The 27,251-nt window shown below is 41.2% G+C and overlaps 2 protein-coding genes across 11 annotated transcripts in view; both read left to right on the top strand.

Moving 5' to 3' along the window:
* Nucleotides 1-27,251, top strand: part of LOC103697534 (DNA repair protein RadA-like protein) — an 80,052-nt gene that overhangs the window by 35,573 nt on the left and 17,228 nt on the right. For 7 of the 10 annotated variants that reach the window (XR_015987483.2, XR_015987484.2, XR_015987480.2 and 4 more), the window contains exons 8-10: nucleotides 8,252-8,332; nucleotides 13,490-13,555; nucleotides 19,780-19,941. Coding sequence is in view for 5 of the 10 variants with exons in the window: in XM_088722626.2 (XP_088578752.2) it covers nucleotides 8,252-8,332; nucleotides 13,490-13,555; nucleotides 19,780-19,941 (309 nt within the window). In the remaining 5 variants the exon portion in view is untranslated. Of the gene's footprint in view, nucleotides 1-8,251; nucleotides 8,333-13,489; nucleotides 13,556-19,779; nucleotides 19,942-21,571; nucleotides 22,325-27,251 lie in introns of all 10 variants that reach the window. The other 3 variants (XR_016413364.1, XR_016413365.1, XM_088722627.2) reach the window with 3 other exon arrangements.
* LOC149753560 (uncharacterized) lies at nucleotides 23,009-27,058 on the top strand. Its single transcript, XM_089931119.1, has 4 exons — nucleotides 23,009-23,125; nucleotides 25,389-25,490; nucleotides 25,584-26,544; nucleotides 26,829-27,058. The coding sequence occupies exons 1-4, from the start codon at nucleotides 23,009-23,011 to the stop codon at nucleotides 26,864-26,866; spliced, it is 1,218 nt and encodes a 405-aa protein (XP_089787245.1). The 3' UTR covers nucleotides 26,867-27,058.

Here is a 27,251-nt window from a genome sequence, read left to right as displayed (position 1 = left end):
GGCTCTGGCTCTTGTTTTTCTTTATCAAATGATGTCTGAGGAGTGAAGTGTTATCATAGTTTGCCATTGCAGTGTAACAGTAATAAGAATTCTAGCTATTCTACCATCTTGAAAATATGAAGCCTAAGAAGGTTTAGTAAAGTATATGGCCAATTGGATTTCTTTTGATTTAATGTCTGCCCTGCAAAGCCGAAAAATGCTACTTTTAATGATAATGAAATTTGTTATATTTTCTATTTGAAACATCCTGAACATAATCTTGGATCTCACATTAATTGAATCAATGAACACAAAGGATTTGAGTTTAAGTCATATGTGCCTATGCATGCACATGTAGGTAAGCGGTAAGCTGGCTTGTGAATTGCAAATTTAAATAACTCTGAAGTTGGTAAAATGATCATTTAGGCTTGCTTTAGATAATCTAGTAGACTAATTGTATCACCAGGAGTCATGCCAATTAATGCTTATGGCTGACATGCACTTGAACCAATGCATGTTAAAAGTTCAGCTAAGGAGCAAAGGGGTTCGACATTGGGCTCGGACCTAAGTTCTAGAAGGCTGCTACAGATTAGAAAGTAATACTGGAGATCTAATTAAATAATGCTGGTACCATTAAAATCTAGGTAGATTTGGAAGGACCTGAGATCAAGATTAGTCAGAAATCTTATGCGATCAAGTGGTATATTATGGAGAATATTTTTTATTCTTGCAATCAATTTTTGGATTTGCACCAAATCAACTCTTAGCATATTACCGGGAATATTCTTTTCTTACTTGTAAAAGTCTTTTAACTTTTTAGTGAGAAATGATTATGGACATATTTGTTGGGAAGTTTAAGGGGTCCTACAACTATAAGTAGTAGTGCCTAGCCATTGTAAAGGGGATCTTGGATTAAATGTAATTTCTAGTTCTCTTCTCCATTTTTCAATGAGCTTGAGAGTTCTTTATTGTTACTTCTTCCTCATATGTTGCTACTTCATTGCTGGGTAAATCTTCTCCCTTAAGGAGAAAGATCACTATGTGCACTATTTTTGGTATCAAAATGGGTCCGATTTAGCTATAGTGTTCTACATCGATTTTAAAGCCATGGCTCACCAAAGTGCCCACAATGCCCCAGTGTGAAGATTGATCCAAGAGTCATGAAGATCCCATAGTTGCAAGAATGGATAGCACAACTATAGGTGGAGCATGATCATATGGTTGATCGTGATCGTTGCCTTAAAGGATCAGATCGGGAGGATGATTGGACATCAAATGCATCATCTGAGTACCTTATCAACCTTTTCCATCATGTTCTAAATCAAGAGTTGGTTCATCTTCCCTTGCTTGACGAGTCTTGTAGGATTGTAATAGGCTTTCTGGCATCGAAGCCGAGCTTCCTGAGTTTCAGGAGAGGCTCATCCGAAGAATTTTCTTGATTGGATCATCATCATCGAGATGTTCTTTGAAGCTATGGATGTCCCTGATAACAAGAAGTGAAGATTGTGATGTGAAATTACAAGGCTATGCATCTAAATAGTGGGAGAATATCCAACGCTCTTGAGTGAGCATTAAAAATTAAAGATACTAATTGACCAAAGATGGAGAAGCATCTACATCCCCACTTCCTTCTTGCATATCACTCTTAATCTTTTTATCAATCTTATATGAATCTTAGGGCGAAAGGAGCATCAATGATAACACAAAGGAGTTTATCAAACTCTGCTTTGGCATGCACACATGAAGGTGAAGGAACTTGTGTAGCCTATTATCTCAAATGGCTTATGGGTTTTGATCTATGATGTGATCACTTGTCACATTATGTGGCATGTGAGTGACGCCTATCACAAGGCGTTGCATGTGGAGAAGCTAAGATAAGCCCAAAATGGAAAGAAGGGGATCCATCAATGCACATGGCTCAATTCGTACTACCCCTTCTTCCTTCAAGGACACTACAATTGCATGGTCTACCCCAACCATCACATCATGGTCTTTGAGTGAGGTGATTTCTCATGAACCATGCCATGTGTTATGCATACTCCTGCGGTCTCGTTACACTTGTGGAGATCCATAACATCACACTTTTCAGTGTCCTTGCTGACACCCCATTATTGAAGTCCACCTTGCTAATGCAGATGTGGATGATGAATTGGATGGTGAGCATGAAGAGCATAACATCAATTGATGAGGTTTGGCAAACCCTTCTACGATGATGAGCCAGGTGGTGTACGCTTTTCCACACTATCACATGGTGCTAGAGGAGCATGAGCAGCCATAAAACCAAGTTAATGAGCTTTTGTGAAATAGCTTGATCAAGGAGAGCCAAAGTCCCTACATCGTGCCTGCCCTGATCAAGGAGAGCCTACTTGGTTGTGTATTTTGATGACATACTTGTGTACTGCCTTGCGAGCATATTGAGCACTTAAGATAGGTGCTTGGAAGCTTGTGCCTAGAGAAGCTGAATGTGAACTCCAAGAAGTATTCTGGTTGGTGCCAAATTGATCTTCCTAGGTTATGTTGTATCTGAAAACATGCAAGTTGATCGGGAGAAGGTCAGAGCCATCAAGGAATGGCAACTTCTCGAAACATCCAAGATATCTTGAGCTTCTACGGCCTTGCATCATTGTATTGGTGTTTCATCTTCTCCATTATTGCCCCTACCATCAACAACATGAAACAAGAGAAGTTCATTTGGATGCTTGATGCTGAAAAGTGCTTCCACAAATTGGAGTTAATGACACAAGTACCCATCTTTGCGCTACATGACTCCGACAAAGTATTCAAAGTGGAGTGGGATGCACCCAAGGTCACCATTGGCATAGCTCTCTTAAGAAAACTGTATGGTGGCCTACTTCAGTGAAAATTTGAATGAAAGCTTTCTCAACTATTCTACCCAAGGTACGCTGAACCAGTATCGGTAGGTGTAAGAAGGCTGTATGGTGGCCAACTTTAGTGAAAATTTGAATGAAAGCTTTCTCAACTATTCTACCCAAGGTACGCTGAACCGGTACCATTATGCCTACCGGACCAGATCGAGACGGTTCGTACCGGAACCAGTCCGGTACGAACCGGTTCTTTTTTTCCTCTTTGCCACAAGCGGATGCAGGTGAAAAAAGGCCACAATGGCATTAAATACCACTCTGTGGCACGGGTTAAAAAAAAATGCCACATAGTGGCAAAACGCTCTGTGGCATTTATGACCCGCGCGGGGCAGCTGCCCCATGCGGATGAACTGGCCCGCACCTGCGCGGGGTGCAGGCGCGGAAAACGTGCGCGGGCGATTTCCAGCGCGGGGAATTGCGTCCGCGCGCTGTGGAAACGCATCGTGTGCGGGGGAATCGCATGATGGAACTGAACAGTTTCTTGCCCGAACTGGTGCGGTTCGCACCGGTACAAGCCCGGTACCGGTGCGAACGGCTTGTACCGGTGCGAACGGCTTGTACCGGTGCGAACCGCACCGATTCACACCGGTACTCGCAAGAAAGAAGAAGAAGAAAATGCCTACTTGTCGCACTGGGCCTCGGGCCGACCTCCCTCGGGCCGATGAGGATCACCCATCTTGCTTGCGGTTTCGGCCCCTTCTTTGCGCGTAGGAGGAGGGAAAGAGAGGAGAAGAGAGGAGAGGGGAAGAAAGGAGAGAGAGAGTTCGGGAAGGAGGAAGAAGGGAAGGGAAGAAAAAGAAAAGAAAAAAAAAGTCGTCCGCGTGTGGGGCAGTCTGTTGAGGATCCACGCAAACAATACCGAGGTAGCGCCAAGACGAGAGAGGACCATGTGCCAACCGAAGGCTAAAGTGGCCAAGTGATGTGTTTTGTGGCCGGTCGACCCTTGGCCGACTACAAGGTTCATCCACGACTTCGGCACCGCGTGGGATTAGCCTGCGTGCCAGACCTTGCCCCATCAACCCAACGGGCCCCGCCAAAGGCCGAGCCGACCTCAGCCAGGCCGACCTCGGGCCCTGCCAAAGGTCGAGCCCACCTCAGCCATGCCGATCTCGGGCCCTGCCAAAGGCTGAGCCGACCTCCGGCAGGCCGACCTCGGGCCCTCCCAAAAGCCGAGCCGACCTTGGCCAGACTGGGACTCCCGGGTCGTGCAACTCGGTCAACCGAGACATGCGTCCTGTGCATCCGGGAGGACCGGGACGTGTGTCCTAGCCAGCCTTGCATCCCAACCATCTCAGCCGTCCATTTAGCGGAGGAAGACTGAGTCAAACCATTCGGGACGCGTGAGCCGTGCATCTGGGATGCGGGATCCATGCAAATTCGGGAGATAAAGATTGGAGATCTTCTAGGACCCCTCCAAGCCATTGCTCACATGCCAATCAACGGTGGAGAAGTCTTGGATCCATGGGAAGACGATTTTTCATGTTTATCTTAGGGAGGGTTACCTAAAATTGTCTAGGGTCTTGAGTCTATAAAAGGGGCTGTAGGGGGCCATTGTGAGGCATGCAGAATAATCGGAGAGTACATCCCAGAATATCCGAGAATAATCCAGAGTTGAGTTTTTCTCTTGTGAGAGAGTTGGCCGTAAGGCTTGGACGGCGTTTGTGCCAATTTCGGTCTAGGGGTTAGGCCTTAGACTTGGGCTATTGAGAGGTTAGGCCTTCAATAGATTCGATCCTTAGATCTTATGTTCTAGGACTTAGGCTAGTAGTTGATACATCAATCTCCACTAGATTGGGCTAGGAGGGGATCCTTACGTTTCTTTGCTAGATTTGGGCTAGTAAAGATCCTTAATTGCTCTACTAGATTGTTTTGCTTTTTATTGTTCTTGTTTGTTCTTCAATTTGGAGTGGAATAAAATTCATTTTGCTTTCATTGTTGATCTTTGTATTGAGTTATTCCACCGATGTTATTAACAATCGGTCCACTGTCAGCGATTTTTGGAGGTGCACGCAAGGAGCGTGTGGCAAAGGGGCATGGTGAGGGGTTCTAGATCATGAGCCCCAATCATAGTCCCGCTTGCACCTGTGCGTGATTCTACGTGCAGGGAACCGTGCTGCGTGGGGCAGCGAGCCCACGCGGCCCTGCGTAGGCATTTAATGCCACTCTGTGGCTAAAATGTGGACGCGCGCGCTGACGCACGTGCACATCGGGGTTTTTTTTCCGATGGAACCGGTACCGAACCGGTACCGGTCTCCATCGGTACGTCGGTTCCATGTACCTTGGTTTGACCTAAGTCAGTGCTAGTAGTCAGCTATAAATTGAAAAATAATTCTGGAGATGTAATTAAATAAGGCTGGTATCAATAAAGTCTAGGCATGGAAGGATCTAATATCATCAGTCAGAGATCTTATCCAATCAAGAGGCATATTTAGGGGATTTTTTTTTATTTTTACAACCACTTTCCATATTTGCACCAAATCAAGTCCTAGCATATTATGGAGAATATTTTTTCTTATTTACTGTTTCAGCAAGAAATGAATGTGGATACATTTGTGGGTAGGTTCAAGGAGTTCTATAACTACAAAGAGTGGTGCCTAGCCATTGTAAGGGACATCTTTAATTGAATGAAATTTCTAGTTCTCTTCTCCATTGTTCTATGAGTATGAGAATTCTTTGTTGTTGCTTCTTCCTCCTATCTTGCTACTCTATTATTAGGTAGATTTCCTTGAGGAAATAGATCACTGTGTGCATTGCCACAAAATCAGTTTGCACGATCTTTAGAAAACTCTCACTGCATGTTTGCATTTTGTATCTATTGTACCTTCATTCACTTAAATATAGCTGGGAATTTCTTGTCCTAAGTGAACTTTGTATTCTATGTTGCACTGCCCAAAAATGAACCAAGGGTCATGAGTTTTCTAACTCAAAGTTTTGATTCATAGTAATTGTCTCGTACCGAGCTACTGTGGCTCTCTTCTTCAGAAGTTCACTCGTATGTTTATTTTGTTTCGTATGCTCATATTTTTATCTCTTTAGTTTCATTTTTTATCTTTGATTTGGCACATAAAGCTTTATTACCATGTTGCTTTTGTAAATAAAGTTTTCAGCATAACATGCTGCTCTGTTTGTGGTCTATTTCTTCTTTGATGGAATGCCTAACATTGCTGATTTCACTCTCTATATATCAAGGTTTGCCTTACCGACATGTACTGATCTGTACCACTCGTACCATATTGTACCGGTAAGGTACTAGTGTTGTGCCGAGTTTGGTTCAGTATATAAGCTGAATCGTTCTGTACCTATCTGAACTAAGCACAGCCATCCTATAATCCCAGGTACCGACATGTATCTCCTAGTTTCTGGTGATACTGCAGTTGGGAGTGAAAAATACTGGAAGCCTATCTCGATATGGCGTCTGTATGACCATACCGTGCCAAACCAGTAACATACCCATAGTTCTTGCTACCAGTTTTACAAACCTTGCTATAAATTCTTTTTTGAGGGGTGATATACATGTAAAGGACTGAGATATCAATCTCCTATGGTGGATAACTTGCTATAAATCTTCTTGGTAGTACATCTAGCTTTGTAAGCCTACAGTCAATGGGATATGTGGTTCTCGCTTGAATGCGATGTCGCATTTCTGCCTGATCTGGCAGATGCTAAGACAATAGTCTTTGTATCTGCAACTTCTCCAGTATATATGTGCTTTGTAACTGCTGAAACTGAGTTGTGGTTGGTGGGCCATTGCAGTCCTCGCCATTCATCTGATCTTCCATATAAATCTCACTCAGCAACTCGTAGTTTATCCTCTTGATGAGGTTTCTTTGTCATTTTCTTCTTCTATTTTGATTTTATTTTATCTTATTCTTTTTTTCATCATGCTTTTCATCATGCATTGATAAGAATATTATTTTTCTTGGTCTATATTCTGTTTTTCAGTAATTCTGCATTGGTTTTTCACTTGGCCAGAAAGGATTGCTGCAAGCAAATAGATTCTCAAATTCCTTTCCTATATCTCCATTTTTTATATATATCTAACATGCTCCCAATTTGTCAAATAGCAACTTTATGTAGAGAAGAAAAGATTTATGAATGGTAAAATTCCACATTTTGCTATAGACATAGGCTTGATACTTTGGAAAATGTTGCTACTTCTTTTGCAGTTTATAGTGCAGTACTTGTAAGAACACATGAAGAGACCTATCTCTGTTCTAACCATTTGGTCATGAATTTTACTTCTGTTTATGTTTCCCAAAAAGTGTTGTTTGATCTAATAAATTTATACGTAATCTGTTATCTGTCTTTACTTCAGTAATCTTACAGATGCTATCATGTTACCCTTTCAAATTGCACCAGCTCATATTCATGTCAAGTCAAAGTTAGAAAATGGTTAAAGGAGGTTTATATGGATTTTACTTTGACATTCGAAAAGCAATGCTGTATTTTGTGACGCTGTACTGCCTTGTTTTCAGTATTTAGTTTCCTAATTAGAACTCCATGATAATGAGATACAATAGGTACAGAGCTTTCAATTTTGCGAAAAATTCAAAAGTTAATGAAAGTTTAGATAAATGAACAAATAAAACATATAAAATTTGAAAGTTTAGAGAAGGATATGTGTAAATTGTCAACATTATTTGGGTTGAATTTGCATAAGTGGTTGGGTTGTATATATTGGCAAAACTTGAAAATTTATGTGTTTGATATAATATGTGCCTTTGGATACCTGAACAACTTGGAAATTGATTGGTTCTGATAAAATTAAAAATTTGTTCACTTTCTATTTTCATGAAGGGCACTAAAAACAAACTATTCCTTTTTGAACGATTGCAAGAAAAAATATTTCGAGTTTATGAATGCCATGATAGAGATACAATTATGTCAGAGATTACTTATTAATCTATATCTCTAAGAAACAGTCGATTTTGCAAGGGTTGGAAACTTCTGGGTCTAATTGATGGATTGATGGAAATATTAACTATGTGAAAGGGTAGAGTTTATTCCTAACAGCGGCATAAGTGTGACAAATGCATTTATGAATTTGCTTCTGAGCAAGTACAATACTTTTTTAATTAAGGAAATCCTGTTGTAATGAGTGCAATTGTCCGAAGAAGTTTTTGTCTGCAAGTCGTGTGATATACATTTAGTTGCAGCTGCAGATGTCAACATCAATATTACCTATTTATAACTCCATGTGGTATACATGTGATGATTTTATGTACTTGCATGATATATTGGTATTAGATACATGTAAGCTTTCATGATTGTTAAATCTATGGAACTGTATGTGCTTTCATTATGTCTTTCAATCCATCAATTTTATAAATATTGTCTGTCTTCTGTACCTCATTTGGGTTGATCATGTCTATTATCTTCAATCGTATTAGGTCGGACATGTTACAAAATCTGGAGATATCGCTGGACCTCGTATTTTGGAGCATATTGTGGATGTTGTTTTATATATGGAGGTTTGTCTCTTATTGCTCTAAACAGGTTTATCGTGTATATTTGCAATACTTGGTGAATGAGGATCTGTAAAGCTGATCCCAAATAGTTGGAAAAAGGCTAGATGATTATGATTATGATCTGTATACTTGCAATAAGAACTGTATAAACATGACTTGCTTTTTGGTTCTTTTGAAGATTTTAATTGCTATATTAGGATAAGCAATTGCAGTGGATACGAGATGCTTATGATGCATCTTTTCCATTTTTTTATAGTGATGCCACATGCATATTTGCAAAAGGAAAATGAGGCAGCATCATGAAACTAACATCATCCTATTGTCATAACGTTGGAAGTTTGAAAGGATATAATAGCCGTAGGTATATCTCATGATTTTGGCTGCACTTGTGATTTAAACAGCATCTATTCCTATTAAGCTTGACTTATCCATAGTATTGTTCTGCATGTGAGATGCACATGCGCATACGAATTTGAATATTACTTTTTTGCTTTGAGGCTGGGGATTGGAGTACATTTTTTGCTGTCATTTTTTTTCAAATGAGTGGTGGGGTCGTGGCTTGTGGTTTAATCTTTAATTTTTTATAAACAAGAGAATGTCATTGGAATTAAGAGAGGAAGCAGTGATTTTTTTTGCAAAAAAATTCTGTGGTGTGGACCATGTGCCAACCGAAGGCCAAAGTGGGCACGCCAACCAAGGACATCGGGCCATGAGGAGGCCAACGGAGGGTTAAGCCAAGGCCAACTACTTTGCTTAGAAAGCCTTGACCTAGCCCCTTCATTCGGCCAAGCACATCCATGGTCGGCCGAGACCATGCCTGTGCCGCACACATCGTGGCCATGCATGCCAAGCCTCGGCAGAGCACGCCCAACCTCGGCCGAGCCAACCGCGCGCCTAAGCCTCGGCCGAGCACGCCCAACCTTGGCCGAGCCCGCCGCGTGTGCAGACCCGCCAAAGCATTGCCGCAGCCAAGTCTTGCAGCGGCCAACCTCGCCTACTACAGTGCGGCGAGGTTCGGCCGCAAGAACCTCACCAGCTACAGTGATCGTGTGCCAAGCAGCCCGCCCGCGCGCGCGCCTGCCTGCTACAGTGCGGCGAGGTTCGGCTGGCTGCGCACCGCCCACGCGCCTGCGTGTTGGCCGCGGGGCTTTGCAGTCCCAAACCCTGCGCCAAGGTCCAAGGATGAAGATGTGTTGGGACTGACTTTGATGTGGGTAACGCGCTCTCTTCTTGCTGCCTTTGGACCACACCTATGCTACTCTAATGTAGGTGCTCAGCGATGGAAAAGAATCAAAGTATTGGGGCTCAATACGAAGAAAAATGACTCTATTCCAATAAGCAACGAATTAACAAGGATCTTTGCAAGATTGGGAAGGGACCTTGCTTTGCCTAGAACAATCTAAGGGGAATTGGTTTACCCCACCCTAGCCCAAGCCTTGCGGCCAAAATTTTCACCTAGGGGACCTAAGGAATAACCCTTACAAAGAGGATAAATGACAATTCAAAGCTAATTCGAGATCCTTCAAAGGGTCCTAATGGTTCCTTTATATAGGCCTAATGCCTCGGCTTATTTGCGGAATGAATTCAAAATTTGAAAAGATTCTAACTTAGCCGCAAGGGGGTCTAATTAAGTTTGGCCCCTTTCGGCCATGTGCTGATTTGCTTGGACGCACGGGATGCGTTGCCCGGTTAGTCGGGGTGCGTGTGTCGTGCGGATGCTGCCACTTGCCCGCGGTTGGCCCGATTTTGGGATCTTTGTTGGTTGGCCGGATAGACTCCCGGGATGGCTGGGATGCGGTTCTTGGTTAGCTGGGACGCGGATCCAGCTGCTTGTTCTCCTGCAGATCGGTGACTTGGCATTCTGCCCTCCATCCATCTTGCGGCCTGATGCATCTTGGCCGCCCATGCCTTCGCTTGCCAAATCTCTATGGAAGAGCCTGCGGGCTCCTTCTTTGATTCTGCGCATGATCCTTCCTTGTTTGGCCCTGCGCTTGTGCTGGAATTTCTACCATGTGGCTCGGCCTGCTATCTTTGGCTGAGTGCTGCCTTGCAGGACCTTACCTTGTTTGCTCTTGCACGCGGATGGTTGCCACTTGTCCCTTGGCTTGGCCTTTGGCTTGGCCGACTGTGGCTTTCCTTGTTTGGCTTTTGGGCGCGCATGCGCTGGCTGGTCCGGGTTCAATGTGCGCGGGCTTGTACTGTTTGTGTTGTCTTTGGCTTGGCTCGACCCGTGCGCTGGCTTTGGACCCGATTGGCTTGAATATGCTTGGCTGATTGCAGTATTGGCCGAGGCTTGCACTTGCTGTCCCTTCTATGCGCGCGCTCAGGTGCGCGCGCTCAGGCTGGTGCCCCTCGTTGCCGCCCATGTCCGTGCTCACTTCTGGCATGCGTGCAACAAGCTGTTGCGCGTGTGCCGGGTGCTGGCGAGGCGTGGGCTAGCAGCCTGGCAGTGCACTGGCTCTGTTTGACAATTATAGTGATGGATGTACTTATATAATTATGCTAAGATAATCTCGTATATGTGCAGCATACTATCTAAACCTCCGGTTTCAGTACAACATAGATGGAATTGGTATGGATGAAACACTTCTGGATGCTTTGCGTAATGTGATTTACAAGATGGAACATGATCCAGAAAAAGCGGCCCTATGTCTTGAAGGGATGACTATGATTTAGTAATTACCAGCATGTGTAAGTATACCGGCATCTTCAATTATTAACATGGTAGAACACGTTTCTTTTTCACAGAGCAAAATATTTAGAGTGGGCAGCTGCAGTTTTGGCCGAGCGGCTGTTGTTAGCAAACACAATATGAATTCAGGTATGTCACACATCAGGAAGACATTCACCTAGTATTACTTGGTTACTAATATGGAACTATCATATATGTAATTTTTATAAATATTTTTGCAGCTGAATGGTGGGTGCATTTTGGCAGGTCCGCGAGAAATCTAAAGCGGATAGCTATCTGGATCCTCTCCCAAACGGTCTCCTCTAGTGACCGTGAGCGCAACTGGTCTACCTTCGTCCTCATTCATAGCAAACAAAGCAACCGTTTGACACAAAAGTGCCTAACGATCTTGTTTATGTACGCTACAATCTGCGGTTGAAGCTAAAGTGCATTCAGGAGGAAGCGGAGCTCAAGTATGCAGATCCGATTTATGGGACCTTCACCAATGATGACGATGATCCACTGCTCGGCTGGCTTGTAGGCCAGCAGCAGGAGTCCGAGCTTGACGAGCCAGGATTGCCTCCACGACCAGCTAGCTTCATAGCCACCGAGGCTAGGGTCGATCCAGAGCAATGGGCAGAGCGCAATATTCCACGCATTTCCAGAGCTGATCAGCCGCAGGCACAGGGGAGCCAGTCACCACATGATTGGTACGAGACACCCTCCGAGAGAGCTGATCGAGAGATGCTCAGCAGAGAAGGGCGATATAGCCAGACAGAGAGGGCCAGAAAAGGAAAACAAAGGGTCCCAATGGAGAGTGTCAAGGAGGAGACTTGGACTAGCAGCGATGAAGATTCTAGTGGTGATGAATCTTCTAGCCATGGAGGGAGCAGAGGACAGTATGGTACCTATGAGACACAGCCGGAGGGTGGTCTTCATTTTACCGATGAGTCCCAATTTATGGGTTCTACACGGATACGAACCACGGTCAACCACCTGATAGATTCTGTGAGGATATCATTGGATATAAAAGACGGGCTCCTCGAGGTCGTTCAGGAAGACAAGATACAGCTGCAGATGAGCTCGCATATGGATACAGAATCTATTATCCACAGCCTCAGCCTGACGAATATGGATATGGTGCATTGGATTTTGCTTCCGCCATAATCGGATGGGCCCCTACATAATCAAAGGACACCTCTCAAAGCTAGAGCGTGAGCGAGAGATCCGATAGTTCTTATAATCTGGTGCGCGTTTCTTCTGGTTGGGTTGATCTGCCTCCTCCTGACTATACTTATGATCCGGATATCTACGAGAGCCATCGGCACTCGTCCCGATTTGAGATATTCGAGAGTGCTTTAAATATATGTAAATGATTGTATCTTAATTTGAAGATATTTTATGTATTATTTTATCATTTGGAACGGAAGAAAGTAACAACATGCATCATCTATGTTTCAACCCTAAATTTAAACATAGAAACATCAAAAATCATGAAAAAAGCAATAAAAAGACATTAAACTTTACTTAATTTAAGATCCAACAGAGACAACACTTAAAAAAAAAACGGAATCCAAAACCCGGCTCACCATACCGGGCCGGTACGGACCGGACTGGTACTGTACGGGTCCGGCCTGCCACCGGTACACCGACCGGTACCAGTACGGCGGATCTTGCTATTGGGTTTTCTTCATGTCAGAGTTGATGTCAGAAGGCACACTCCAAGCTTGTCACTTTATTTATTTCACACTATGAGCATATCATGTGAATTAAATACGGACGATAAGCATACTACATGAGAGAAAAAAGAAGTCCAAGCGATAGAACTTTTTGTTTTAAATTTTTTTTTTTGTGAATATAGAGCAACTACTTTCACCTATACTCTGTTGTCTGCATCAACTATTCTTATTAGCAAATTATTGTTGTTGAAATAATCAGTTTCAACTAAATATTATTGTGATTTTTTTGTTGTTTTTTTAACTGTATGAGTAGTAAATAGCAAAATGAAATTTTCCAGACCCTATGGTTCCATTCCTGGCAGTAAAACATGAAATTCTAGTTAACGTGCATTCTCTCAAAGCAAATTCTGTGCTTACTGAATGTAAAATTTAGGGTTACTAGATAATCCCATTTCCAGAGTTAGAGGGAGATTTGCCTGTGGTTCCATTCATGGCAGTTTGACATGAAATTCTACTTATGTGCCTTCTGTTAAAGGGACTTCTATGCTTTCTGAACGTGAAATTTAGGGTTACTAGATAATCCCAATTATTTCATAATTAGAGGGAGATGTACATTACAATTGCCAGTGCTTAGAAAGAAGGATATGTAGCCTCATGTTCATGTAGATTTTTTTTTTTTTTTGTAAATTGCACATGTATATATAGAAAAGCTTTAGACATCTTTTTTTATTTTTTTTGCTTAAATGAATTTTAATAGTCCATTGTCTTTTCAGATTACGGACTAATTGTTGCACACTATTCTCTTTTCAGGGGGAGAGGTACTCATCCTATCGGTTGTTGCGATCTGTGAAGAACCGCTTTGGTTCAACAGATGAGGTGTCATATGCTATTTCTTTGTTCCCTCGTCATGTACTTATTAAATCTGTATTCTTATGTACTATGCTTGATTTAGTCTTCTCTTTTTCAAAATGGTTAGGTATAAGTCAAATGCTAATCTTTGATCTGTCTTGAAGTCTTAACATCATTAATTGTCCCATATCCTTAGTTGTCAAGATTCTGGAGAACTTTGTTTGGAACTTTGGATACTTGTTTAATCTGGGTTCCGATGGGCTGAATCATTCATGTTGGGTTCTTTCCTGATCCAAAGCTGCCCCAACATTTTAATCTGGCTGGAATGTACAGACATATCTGAGTTGAAGCAGGATATGTTTGTTTAGGTTTAATCAATAAGGATGGGGATTGGACAATTGAAAAATGTTTGTCTAGTTTATATTTTGATAAAGTTTGACTTTGCCTGATGTGGATGTGGATGGCATTCTACCGGGCAGGCTACTTGGTACTTGCAGCAATTCACTAAAAGAGAAGTGGAAGACAAAGAACAAGAAATGCAAATAAGTTTGAGGACAAAATGGATGAGAAATCCAAAATATGAAATTTATTGGAGTGGTGTTAAGAACAAGGTATACAGTACTGTATCGAACCGCCTGGTATGGTTTTGTGCCCTAACCAGCATGAATTGGTCCTTATTGATTAGGAGTCTTATTTCTTGAAGGAGAAAGGGCCTGTTCTCACTCTGTTTCAAGGTAAGACAGGAGAAAGAGAGGAGAGGTGAAAGAGATGGCGAGAGTGGAAGGTTGAGCAGGAGGTTTGATTCGAAAATTTCCGTATTCATTTTTTGTTACATCCAAATGGGCAGAAATTGAAAAAAATACAGAGAAATCATACCAATTTTTGTATTTTGGCATGCCTTCGTGATATATCGTAGATCTTTGATCGATGCAATCGTATTTTTTTTTTAATTTTTGATATTTATTTTATTTTTATTAAAAATATGTTTTTGAATAAAAATAATAAAAAATAAAGATGTTAGATTTCAGATTATTTATTATGCTGAGGATCTCCAAATTTTTGTGCTATCTTTTTGACAACAAACTAATTAATTTTCAGCATATTAGTTGCTTCTCAAATAAAGCCCAACTTTAAAGTAATTCTTAGATTAATTAGGTTGTCAGTGTTTAATATAGGCTGAATTTGTACCTCCTATTAGAGGCCACATTAGCTAAAAGTACAATTTAAATTTTGATATTTTGATTTAAAATTAATGCTATTTTATTAAAAATGAATAAAAAATATTATTAATTCAGAAACATATAAAATTTCAGTAGCATGTAAAGAGATTTCAGACATGTTTTTTGAAGCATGTTCCATATTGTTTTGATAATTGATAGTTATGTCATTTATACATATTTTTATAAATTTTATATTATTAATGCAATAAAAGTTATGAAAATTTCAGAAATAATTTTTGAGGCAACTAGCACTTTGTTAGAGTTTTGCAAAATTATTAAGTTTTTTGATTAATTTTAAATAAAAAAATTAATCCATGAAAAATCATGGATAAGATGCTTAGTTATAATTGATGTAACATTTTTCTAGGATTATTGATGAGTGCTTTTAAATATTTCAAGATTAGGCAGTTAGTAGTGGATCCAAGATGAGTAAGAATAGGATATCGGGTGGTAGTATGGAAAGAAAGTAAATGGTTGTCACAATTGGAGGCGCAAGTGCTGTTCCTCCAAGTGAGGGGATGGGGTCACTAGATTGAAGTAACACCTTGTTGGGGGTTCTCGATATTATGGCTTGCAAGAAATGTCTCTAGGAGGTCCATTAAGTTTTTCAGATGCACTCGAGATCACAAAAAAAAAGGCTAATTTGGACAGGAATGTAGTAGGGTCACCATCCTATCACTTCAGAGATCCACTATATTATGTGCTCTCCGACCTAGATGACATGGAGGAGGCTAGGTTTAGGTTGTCATCTGGGCTAGTAGGGAGCAATTGTAGGTGGATGAGGTGGCTAGGCAGATAGCCCAATATGTACCCTCACTATATGAAGGGGGTTGTAGATCCGGGTTTGCTATGATAGATCAAGATTTGAGAGGACCTAAGTCAAAGTCCTAGGTGCCAAGTTGGATAACATCCATGTTTCAGGGTCTTTAGTGGTAGGAAAGCCAAGAAAAGCAAGGATGTGTCAGGATTGAAGGCAACTAGTGTATATTTGGATCCACATGCCTTTCTAAGCAGAGACATGGAGCAACAATAGAGTTGATAGCATGTTGAAGGGTAAGAAGAAGGATATATGGAGGAGCTTTGGAAAGTGGTTCCACTTTCGCCATATCCTAGCGAACGTTGTAGGCAATACCTACCATCGCATCATGATCGACGCAATGTAGAAGGCTGGTTAGGGTGTTGATCTGCTTGGTTTGAGGGACATACAGTGAGCTACTTAACGAGCACATGGATGAATTAGAGATATGGACAATATCCTATAAGAACAAGTGGCACACATATGGATGGGCATGTATGTGTATTAGTTGGTTCGGCCTGACTAGACAAAGCATTAATTTTGTTATATATTGTGACAAGAAAATATTCTTCTAAAAGCCAGTTTATACTTTGGATAGACTGCAAGATAGTGACTACATCCTCAGCTTGATGGAGGAGGTTATTGGCAATATTAGGGAGCACCATTTCGTGCAAGTGGTGACTGATAATGTATGAGGGTCGGCCCAATAAGGATCCTCATCCTATACCAAGTCATATCCTCCTATGCTGGGTTTTGACCCACATGGATGCGCTCTCTCTGAGTCTTCGTATTCAAGTGGGGATCATCCTTCCAAGCCTCAAACAGACTGTAAATTGGACCTTGCTCAATCCTTTTATAGATTTCCATGACTGTATTCGATAGAATAGCAGTTTTAGCATGGCTATCCAGTATAGATAGGCTACAAGGATCCTAAGTGGGCCAAATATCAAGGCTAGAATCAAGTCACAAGGCCTGACTATTGACTCAGATGTGTTTGAGGGATATTGACACTTGGAATTGAGTACATGCATGTATGTTGCATTTCCAATTTTAATATAAATGTTTTACATTTTGAATGTTGTACTTAGGTAATTTAACATGTATTAGGTAGCCACTACACCATTTTTAGATATGCAACATAAAAAATTAATGTGTATTACATTTAAACATCAAAACCCAACTTTCAAAACCCTATTTTCTATTCAAAACTAAATAAAAAAGCTTAAAATATTGAAAATAAAAATAAAAATAAATATTTTTTTGGTGTACTAATACAGTTCAGTATGGTACAGTACAGTGTCGAAACTGTATCATAGCAGTCTCCTATCTATATCTAGTGTGATCGTTGGTTAAGACAATGCACTAAGTGTTTTCATCGGAATCCTGCTGGTCAGTGGGAGGACAAGACTAGATACAAGGTAGGAACCTAAAAGTAATTAAGTGCCTGAATCAAGATATGCATGAACAAATTAGGTGCACAGGAGTGTGGTGTAGATGCACTAGATCAAAAAGTTATGAGCACGTAGAGCAAGCAGTGTTACATGTACACTCGAGTCCAGCTCTAAGTATACACGTCGGTCACTTGGATACTTATCTTACATTTCAGCTTTTATATATGGGTAGAAAATTTTGACTCTTCCAATAATAAGTTCAACCATTATAATAATGTCTAGACTCTAGAGTGACCTTTTTTTCCCTTAGAGATTGGTCATTGATGTAATTATTGAAATAGCTTTGCAAAATATCTTTTTTCTGCTATCTGTTAATGAATCAGGAAGTTTTAAAAACATATATGGTGAAAGATCTTAACAGATAACATATTATAATATTTTTTACATAATATTTAAAAATAATTATATAATTTAACTAAAATTATTTTTCCTGTGTGTCCTTGTATCTCCTTTTTTGGCTCTTATCAAGTCGGAAACTTGGACAAGTGCCCGAATTGATTCTCATATCCATGTCCATGCAGCACTGAAGGCAAGTGTAATAATCCAAAGAAATGTGGATAGTCCTAACTTGAAGAGGGGGATACTCTATGCACTCGTGCAAGTACATAAAGTGGTGCGATCACTCCCATGAATGTATAGGCAAATCCTCCTCTAAATTCTGAAAGTTAGAAAACGAGTGAAATCGGTTTTCACTCCTTCCGCCTTTACCATATTTGTTTGCCATTCCATATTCGTTTCCCTCTTACCTGACTCGCCCATGGCCAGTTTCTGTTCACCAAAAAAACCACTCAACCACTACTCAGTGCCCATCAGTGGCTATCTTCCTTCCTGATGGCCCCACCAAACCCAACCTTCCATCAAGGATAATTGCCCCCCACCCATGAAAATTGCTTTGCAGAGATCAAGAAGAATGGGATGAAAGACATCGATGACTCTACTTTTATTGTTTTCAGAGCATTAGTTCTTCTCTTTGTTGGCTTTTCCATCTTTGTCCTCGTAGTAAAGTGTAGATCAAAGAACCGATCAAACAGTCTAAACCAAGAAGACCACCGAATAGGTTCCTCTATTTCTATTTCCCATTGTGAAAAGAGGACCCATATCTTGGTGTCATCTTCAAATAAGAATCAAAACAAACACAAATAAGGCCATCATAGAAGAACCAAATAAATAAAGTCTTTGATAAATTTTCAAACCTCTAATTCCCTAGGGATGATAATGAAGAAATGCACCTACAATAAGAGAGGTTTTGATTAGGTTACTCAGAGGTGGATAAGATTTAGAAGAAAATATTGAGAGATTGAAGTGCATTATGGCTGCTTTTGAAGACATCAAAAGTGAATTGTTGCCATAATTTGTTCATTACTTGAACATTTGTATTCTAAAGTTCAAATCATGTATCTAGGTCTCAATCATGAATTTTGGAAGCTTAGTATCTTAGAAGATAAACTGATGCAGAGTCGGTGGTCATTTTGTGTTTCTTCTTTTTTTTCGGTTCTCCGATAATGGAAAATTTAAGCTGACATCCGGTGTGGTTGGTTTCATTTTCTGGTGATTGGGTTATGTAGATTGAGAAGATTAACGATCCTAGGGTAGAGCTAGAGAGGCCGGAAGGGGCCTAACAGCTACAGATGGGAGAAGGGCATGGGAAAGTGGAAGGAGATGGGATGGAAAGAAGAAAGAGGAATGAAAGTTTTGGGATTGGGGAACCAGCCTAACCGGTTTCACTTCCATCCTTTTACTCTAAAGCATTTAGAGGGGAAGATGTCCATTTACGTAGGTGAGTGCACCGCTATATGTACTTGCACGAGTGCATATATCATTTCTAAACCTAAAGGAGGTCTTGTTGGGGAGAAAAGTTGAAAGACTAATGTATATAGGTCCTATTAAACATGATTTATTTCTGCAAGTGCTAAATTACAAACAAAATTTCAGCAAGTTGCAAAAAGGCCATCAAAGAAGGTGGTTTAAAGAACTTGTATGTGGTTGAAGCATATATTATAAGCTGGTGTTGTAGGTTCCGTAAATGGATTCAGTGAAACACCTGGTAGTGGAACCTTCAAATGTTATTCTGCATAAAGGGATGGAAGAACCCAAATGAGCCAAGTCATATTTATTGACAGGCCAAAAGAAGTTAAAAGAGGGCAACTATACTGAGCTTCAAGTATCATGTGCTAGGATGTACCTGCTGTACCGGTGGTTGGTTGGTACTTAGTATGCAACATAAGGTAGCTGGTGTTACCTTTGCTATGCCAGCATCAGCTACCATACTATACCTAAGTATGGTAAGTTATGTATTGATATCTACTGGTACCTGACTATTATGGGTATTGTTGCCGATACTTTGGACCTTGCCGGTAATAATGTCTTATTGCTGTTTTAAATCAAGAGCAGCTGCAGCATTTTGCTGGGCAACATGGAAGATTTATACTGTTAGGTTATCTTAAATCTTCGAATTTTCTAGCAGATATCCTAGAGATGTGAAACCCTTTGTCAATATTGCTTACATTATGCCAAGTCAGAAATTTGCTTATGTCTTATATGACCTTATCTAGCCTAAAGGACTCAAGCCATCCCATCAGTTATGTAATTTAAGAAAAAAACATCAATGATTTCTACTACTTTTTTCTGTTTGAGTTTTCTGGCTAAGCCTTTCACATGAGGCTATATCATTATCTTGTTTTGATTTTAGACTGACTTGTTTTCTCACAACTGCAAATACTCTAGCCAATCATTCAAGCAACAACAGTTATATAAGAACTCATTGTGCATTTTTCTGCAAATCAGCTTGGGGTGTTTGAAATGTCTGAGTCTGGTCTGCAAGCTGTCTCAAATCCCAGTGAAATGTTCTTAAGCGAGCATAACTCTGATTCTGATTCTGAGATCTTAGCTGGCCTTGCAGTTGCCGTGATTGTAGATGGTTCTCGAACTTTTCTTATTGAAATTCAGGTATTTCTTTTTATTACCATGATTTTCTCCCGGAAAAACTGAAATTTATATCCCATGATTGTGTCCTGTATAGGATATTTCTTTTTAGTTTAGTATTTCATCAAGATTTTAAAATATCCAAAAATAGTGTAGCTCATCTGTGTAGGTGTTGAAATTATTTTGTTTTTTAAATGCTGCCTTACCCATCCAAGTGCTTGTTGTTTAAATGAACTTTTTGCCTTTTGATGAATTCTATCTTTGAAATATGAGGTAGACTTTATCGTTGGTTGTTACTTTAGCAGTCATACTATCCTGTAACTTGATTTACATTATGTGCTGCTAGTTATAAAGGTTACTGGAATTATGAAATATTTTATTGCATTTTTAGATCTGGTAAGCTAATTTGTCTTGTCATGACCGCAGATCCTTCCTTCTATAAGAGCCACTCTATCTAATGAACTGGTTTAGCTCGAAGTAGGATAATGGCGATACTTCATGGCCATCTAAATTAAGATATTTGTTAAAATTTTTTATCGTAAATCTGTTTCTTTTCCAGCATACTCTTTCACAAGTAGGGTATGCTGAACGGACCGGTTCCGGTCGGTTCAGCCCGTACCGAACCGGTGCCGATAGGCACCGGTCCGGTATATCATATAAAATCGGGGTTCCGTACGTGAACCGGTGCGTAGGTACATCATATAAAATCGGTTCCGTACGTGAACCGGTGCGTAGGTACATCATATAAAATCGGTTCCGTACGTGAACCGGTGCGTACTGGCTTGGTACGCCCGGTTCGCACCGGTACAGGGGCAAAACTTTTCTCCCGCATGCTGTGGCCTTTTTGACCACAACGCACGAGCTTTTCCTGCGGCCGACAACGTGTGGCCATAACGGCCATGCGCTGTGTTCCTTTCGGCCACAACGTGAAGTGTTGTGGCCGAAAGTGGCACAACCATGCATTTTTCCGACAACGCATCTGGCTATCGATTTAAATCAGCAAATGGCCTCTCCCCGCTCAGCTATAAAAGCTGAACGAGGAGCAGAGGCGAGGCAAGGAAACTTAGGAAAGGGAAGGAAACTACTAGGGAAGGGAAAAAAAGGGAAGGGATTAGCCAAAAAGTTGACGAAGGCAAGAAAGGGTAGGGATTAGCCCAAAAAATATTGAGGAAGGGAAGGGAATGGTAGGGATCCAGCAGGGATCCTGTAGAGCCTGCATGAAAAATATTGAGGAGATGAGAGAGCGTCATTTTCCTTCCAAAAAAATCTAGCAAAGGCTAATTAAGGTGTGGTTTCTTTTCCCTATATTTTTTTTAATATTTCATTTAATGTGCTTAAAAAATTGTCAAAAATTGCTAAAAAATAGGAAATGATGCCCAATGTTTCCATTTCTTCTTGAATTTTTTATATGTCGTAGATCTATGGATGATGTGCATGATGACATTATTTTTCTACAATATATAATTTACATTTAATTAAAAATAAAAAATTAAAAAGTTAATTTTTTAATTAAAAAATAAAAAAATCTAAAAAAATAGTAGTATGTTGTATATAATTTAGAAGTCATTTAAAGGCAGAATTTTTTGGTAAATTTAAAATAATTACAAAATTAAAAATTAATTCAAATTTGAAAAATAAATTGATGTCCTCATAGGAATGGAGCTATCAAGGAGAGGGCAACCCCCAGAGCGTGATATTGGCTGGGAGCATGGGAAGCTTCATGAACGATACCAGTTGGATGTTTGCCAGTCCAGAGTGGCAGCAAAGTAGATATGCTCGGGCTGACACTGAAGGGAGCAAGGTAGAAACTATGTTACAAGGCAGTCATTCAGGCAGCGGGCCACTGCGATAGTCAAGACTATCAAATCATTATGAAGTGTTGCGGGCTATGGATAGCGAGGGTACCCCCAGATGAACTTTCTGTATCATATGATGAAGAAGGCAAAGGCTCAGATCATGGAATTAGATCCAGACCATGCCTAGGAGTACATCAACATCATTGAACGACGGCGAGGAGCCCAAATGGGTAGAAATTTGCATCTAGCAGGTAAGTGATAACATCTTTAATTATACTGATGGATGTATTTGTATAATTATTCTAAGATGGTCTCGTCTATGTGCAACATACTACCTGAATCTCCGATTTCAGTACGAGAGTCGAATTGGTATGGATGATGAACTTCTAGATGCTCTGTGTAATGTTATTTACAAGATGGAGCCTGATCCAGAAGTCGCCGCGTCATGTATAGAAGAGATATGTATGATTTAGTAGCATGTGTAAGTATATCGAATCTTCTATTATTAACATAGTACAGCACGCTTCTTTTTTACAGACCAAATTATTTAGAGGGCAGCTACAGCTTTGGACAACGACTAGCTGTCGTGAGCAAGACAACTATGAATCCAGGTACAATACAAATCAACAAGACATTTTTGCAGCTGAATTATCTTCAACTATGAGGCCATCATATATGTAATTATCTTCAATATTTTTGCAGCTGAATGGTGGATTCATTTTAGCGGATCCGCAAAAAATCTTAAGCGGATAGCTATTCGGATCCTCTTTCAAACGGTCTTCTTGAGTGACTGTGAGCGCAACTGGTCTGCTTTTGCCCTCATCCACAGCAAACAGAGAAACCGTTTGACACAAAAGCGCCTCAACGACTTTGTTTATGTGCACTATAATCCGCGGTTGAGGTTAAAATGCATTCAGGAGGACGTGGAGCTTAAGTATTCAGATCCCATCTATAGTACTTTCACAAATGATGACGATGATTTTATGCTCGGCTAGCTTGTGGGCCAACAGCAGGAGCCCGAGCTTGACGAGCCAGGATTGCCTCCACAACCAGCCGGCTTCATAACCAGCGAGGCTAGGATCGATCCACAGCAATAGGCTGAGCGCAACATTCCACGCACTCCCACAGCTAATCAGCCGCAGCCAGAGGAGAGCCAGTCACCACATGACTGATACGACATACCCTCTCAGAGAGATGATTGAGAGATACTCAGACGAGGACGCTCTGGTACCTAGTCGACTTGTTCAAGAGGCCGTCAATCCCAGCAAACGAGAAAAGAAAAGAAAAAGGCCCCAATGGAGAGTGTCGAGGAGACCTGGACCACCAGCGATGAAGGTTCTGGTGATGATGGATCTGCTAGCCATGAAAAAAGTGGAGAACAATATGGTACTACTTATGAGACACAGCCGGAGGTAGATCTTCGATACATCAGTGAGTCTCAGTTTACGCAGGCTACACAAGATAAGGACCACGGTAGGCCATCTGATAGACCCCGATCGGATACCATTGCATATTGAAGACGGGCTTCTCGAGGTTGTTCAGGAGGACAGGATACAGCTGCAGATGACCTCGCATGTGGAGTAGAATCCATAGATGTATCAAGTTTCGACTCTTACTGTTATACGCGGCCTCAGCCGGCCTTTGGATATGGTGCATCAGAGTCATCTTCCAGTGGCTACTACCCTGTGCAGCCCGGAGGGTCTTACGGGTCGGATTTTGATGTCGGTATATTCTGATAGGCTCCTCCACAGCCATATTATCAACAACAGGACACCTCTTAGAGTCAGAGCTTCAGCGAGAGATCTGAGAGTTCTTATGACCGGACGCGCATTCTTCGGGAATTAAGCATACAAGACTACAACGTCGCTTGGTTAGAGGGATGAGTTGATCTGCCATCTTATTATGCTAATGATCCAGATATTGACGAGAAGCATCGCCACTCGATCCGATTTTAGATATCCGAGAGTGTTTTAAATGTATGTAATTGATTGTATCTTAATTTGAAAATATTTTATATTCTTCATCTCATGATTTGAATCATTCGGAAGTAATAAGATGCATCATTTAGTTTAAACCTTAAACCTAAACATAGAAACATCAAAAAAAGATCCAAAAGTGAGAGAACTCCAAAAAAAAATAACGACGTCGAGGCCGAAACCCGACCGAACCAGCCCCACCGGTATGGTATCGGTTTGGCTCGGTTCAGTACCGGTACCGGCGCCCACCGGTATGCCGTTACGGCGGACCTTGTTCACAAGTTAGTCCATATGCATGTCATATTTATTTATTTGAGAGAATTATTAAACACGTATGGGGAAGAGTCATATTACAGTCAGTTGGTTGGAATGGGCGAAATACCATTCCAGCTTAGGCGAGTCCCCTGTATTTCAAAAGAGTGAACAAAATTCCAGTTAGGTGAATCATGGAAATTTCAATGCCCATGGTACCCACTTCTTCCCACTATAGTCCTATTTGCAAATAACCCTCTCAGAGCACCCCTGGCCAATCGAAATCATGAGCAGAGAGAACCCATTCTCTCTCTCTCCATCACAACTCTATCAGTGGCTAGGCCATTGATAGTATGCGTGCAGAGGGCTAAGCATGAATTTCAGAAAATTTTATGCGGAAAGAATGGGTTAAACATTTTAACCTAAAACATGCTTGATATTTTAGATATTTTTGACTCTGGTACCCGTCAAATACAGTCTTCAACTGCACATCACATGTGGCACGGGCTCAGTCCCAATAGATAGGGTGACACCCGCGCGTGCCTATCAAAGCACTCATCATATGAGCCTCCGGGTGGAGAGCCATGCTTTGTCACACGATCACGCGTGAGAGTTTCCGGAAATCGGATAGTCTCCACTAATCCTTTGCTTTGACACCAAATATCACAAAACCCTCAGATTCCGAGGATTGTGTGATTCAAATAAATATGCATAAATCACAATTTCTTGTGATTTGAAAATTGAGATCATATCTCAACCGTAAAAGAGATCAGGTCTCTTACCTTTAGGAGGGGGTTCCTTCAAGGATGCTTCGCAGCCGCACAAGCGTCCGGCCTCGATGACTCGTCCACGCGAAGCTCCGGAATGATCAGCTTTCCGGAGAGTGCTAGCTCGCAGGGAGGCAGAAGGTTGGCTGAAAGGGAGAAGAAGGAAGAAGATGGACCTTCACAGCTCAAGAACTCCTTGGGCTTTCACCTTCAGAGCTACTCTCTTCTCTCACTCTCTTTCTCTGGTGCTCTTTTTTTGTGTAGAGAAGGAAGAGGGGTGGCCTATTTATAGGCCAAGAAGAGGGTGAGATGTCCCTATGAGGTGTCCTGCCAGGACATATGTCACACATGCAAGAAAAAGAGGTGTCCTGCTCCGCCACGTGTCACGCATGCAAAGGGGTGAGGTGGCCTGGAGGGCGATGTCATGGATGACCTCTGTTAATGATAGTAATTTATGGTACAAAATCAGGGCCAGCTGCTGATAGTAATATAGGAATATAAATAGATTTTATATTATTACTAGATATATTCTTTACTTATTTGGCAAATTACATATCTGTACCCTAGCTGTAAATCCCTAATTATTAGGCTTGTAAATTTCTATATAATGTACAACTCCCAAAGGAGAGGTAGGCTGTTTTTGGCTCTCTAAACTATTGTGTGCTTTAACATGGTATCAGAGCCTCAACATTACAATTGAGGCAAAATATCCCCTGGTGTCTTGGAGTTTTGTTCTTGTCTTGCGCAGCACTTGTGATCCCAAAGTGAGAAAACTTGTTCAGGTATTTGCTGGTCTTGTTATATTGGTGTCCTTCTCTGTCTTGTCACCTAGCTTGTGACTCATTCTTGCTGGTTACATCATGAATTCTGAAAAGTCAGAATTTTTTTGTGTTCGTTTTACTGGGAAAAATTACTCGGCGTGGGCATTTCAATTTCAGTTATTTGTCAAAGGGAAAGAATTGTGGGGTCATCTTGATGGGAGTGATTCAGCCCCTGAAGACACAGAGAAAGATAAGGATCAGTATGCCAAGTGGGAAGTCCAGGATGCTCGGGTCATGTCTTGGATCCTAGGTTCGGTTGAACCTCATATTATTCTTAATCTGAGGCCGTATAAAACTGCCAAGGACATGTGGAATTACATGAAAAGGGTCTATAATCAAGGTAATACAGCTAGGAGATTTCAACTGGAGTATGAGATGGCAAATTTCACACATGGCAGTCTCTCTATTGAAGCATATTTTTCTGATTTCCAAAATCTATGGACTGAATACTCTGATATCGTTTATGCTAATGTTCCTCCTAATGCACTTGCTGCTGTCCAAGCTGTGCATGAAATCAGCAAGCGGGATCAGTTCTTGATGAAGCTCAGATCTGATTTTGACACTGCACGTTCTAATCTGATGAACCGTGATCCAGTACCCTCGTTGGATGCTTGTTTTAATGAGCTTCTTCGTGAGGAACAACGCCTTTTCACTCAAACTGCCATGACCCAGCAAGATCATGCGCGTAACCCTATACCTGTGGCTTATGCAGCCCAAGGGAAGTTGAAAGGCCGTGACATGAGCAATGTACAGTGCTATAGCTGCAAAGGTTTTGGTCATATTGCAACAAACTGTTCACGAAAATTCTGCAATTATTGTAAGAAATCAGGGCATATCATATCAGATTGTCCCACTCGGCCTCCCAAGAAACACGAGAGTGTTTTCCATACTTCAGTTGGTGCCTCAAGTTCTGCCTCTCCAGTCATTCCTTCTGCTCCTCCACATCAGCCTTCTCTCACTCCTGAAATGGTACAACAGATCATAGTTTCTGCCTTTTCTGCCTTAGGGATCTCAGGTAACAAAATCATCTCTTCTCTGCCCTGGTTTTTTGATTCTGCAGCCTCTAATCACATGACAAACAGTGTTGTTCCTCTTACCAATGTGAAAAAGTATGCTGGTCCTCTTGATATTCACACAGCCGATGGGACTTCTTTGCCTATCACGGCTGTTGGTGATATTTCTCCCTCCTTAACTGATGTATTTGTGTCTCCTAGCTTAACTACCAATCTTATTTCTATTGGTCAATTAGTTGACAATAACTGCAATTTTACTTTCTCTCCTGCTGGTTGTGTTGTGCAGGATCAGGTATCCGGGAAAATGATCGCGAAGGGGCCTAAAGTGGGACGACTCTTTCCTCTTCACACCACACCTCCACCTTTTTTTGTTGCATCTCCTTCTTTTGTTACTTGTAATGCTGTTAGACCTGATTATCAAAGGTGGCATAGATGTCTTGGCCACCCTAATTCTCATGTACTCCGCACTTTGTTCAATTCTGGTCTACTAGGCACTAAAGATTCCTCTTCTCTTAATGATGTTCAATTCGATTGTACGGCTTGCAAGCTGGGTAAAAGTAAAGTTTTGACTTTTCCAACTCATGCATCTCGGGCAACTCACTGTTTTGAGATCATTCATAGTGATGTTTGGGGGATTTCCCCTGTTGTTTCCCACGCTAACTACAAATACTTTGTTACTTTCATAGATGATTATAGCCGATTTACTTGG

This window comes from Phoenix dactylifera, chromosome 5 (genome assembly GCF_051530095.1).
Source record: "Phoenix dactylifera cultivar Ajwa chromosome 5, Ajwa_hap1_PhDact_Kaust_v1.1, whole genome shotgun sequence".
Taxonomy (NCBI): domain Eukaryota; kingdom Viridiplantae; phylum Streptophyta; class Magnoliopsida; order Arecales; family Arecaceae; genus Phoenix; species Phoenix dactylifera.
Note: the sequence above shows the minus strand (reverse complement) of the source record. Positions and strands in the feature narration are given on the sequence as shown.

Bases quoted from the DNA above. Each gene is read 5' to 3' on its own strand.
- LOC149753560 (XM_089931119.1), top strand. From the start codon at position 23,009: ATGGAGAGTGTCGAGGAGACCTGGACCACCAGCGATGAAGGTTCTGGT. The intron at 23,126-25,388 runs GTAGATCTTCGA...ACATGGTATCAG, and splicing joins CTTATGAGACACAGCCGGAG to AGCCTCAACATTACAATTGA. The intron at 25,491-25,583 runs GTATTTGCTGGT...AATTCTGAAAAG, and splicing joins AAGTGAGAAAACTTGTTCAG to TCAGAATTTTTTTGTGTTCG.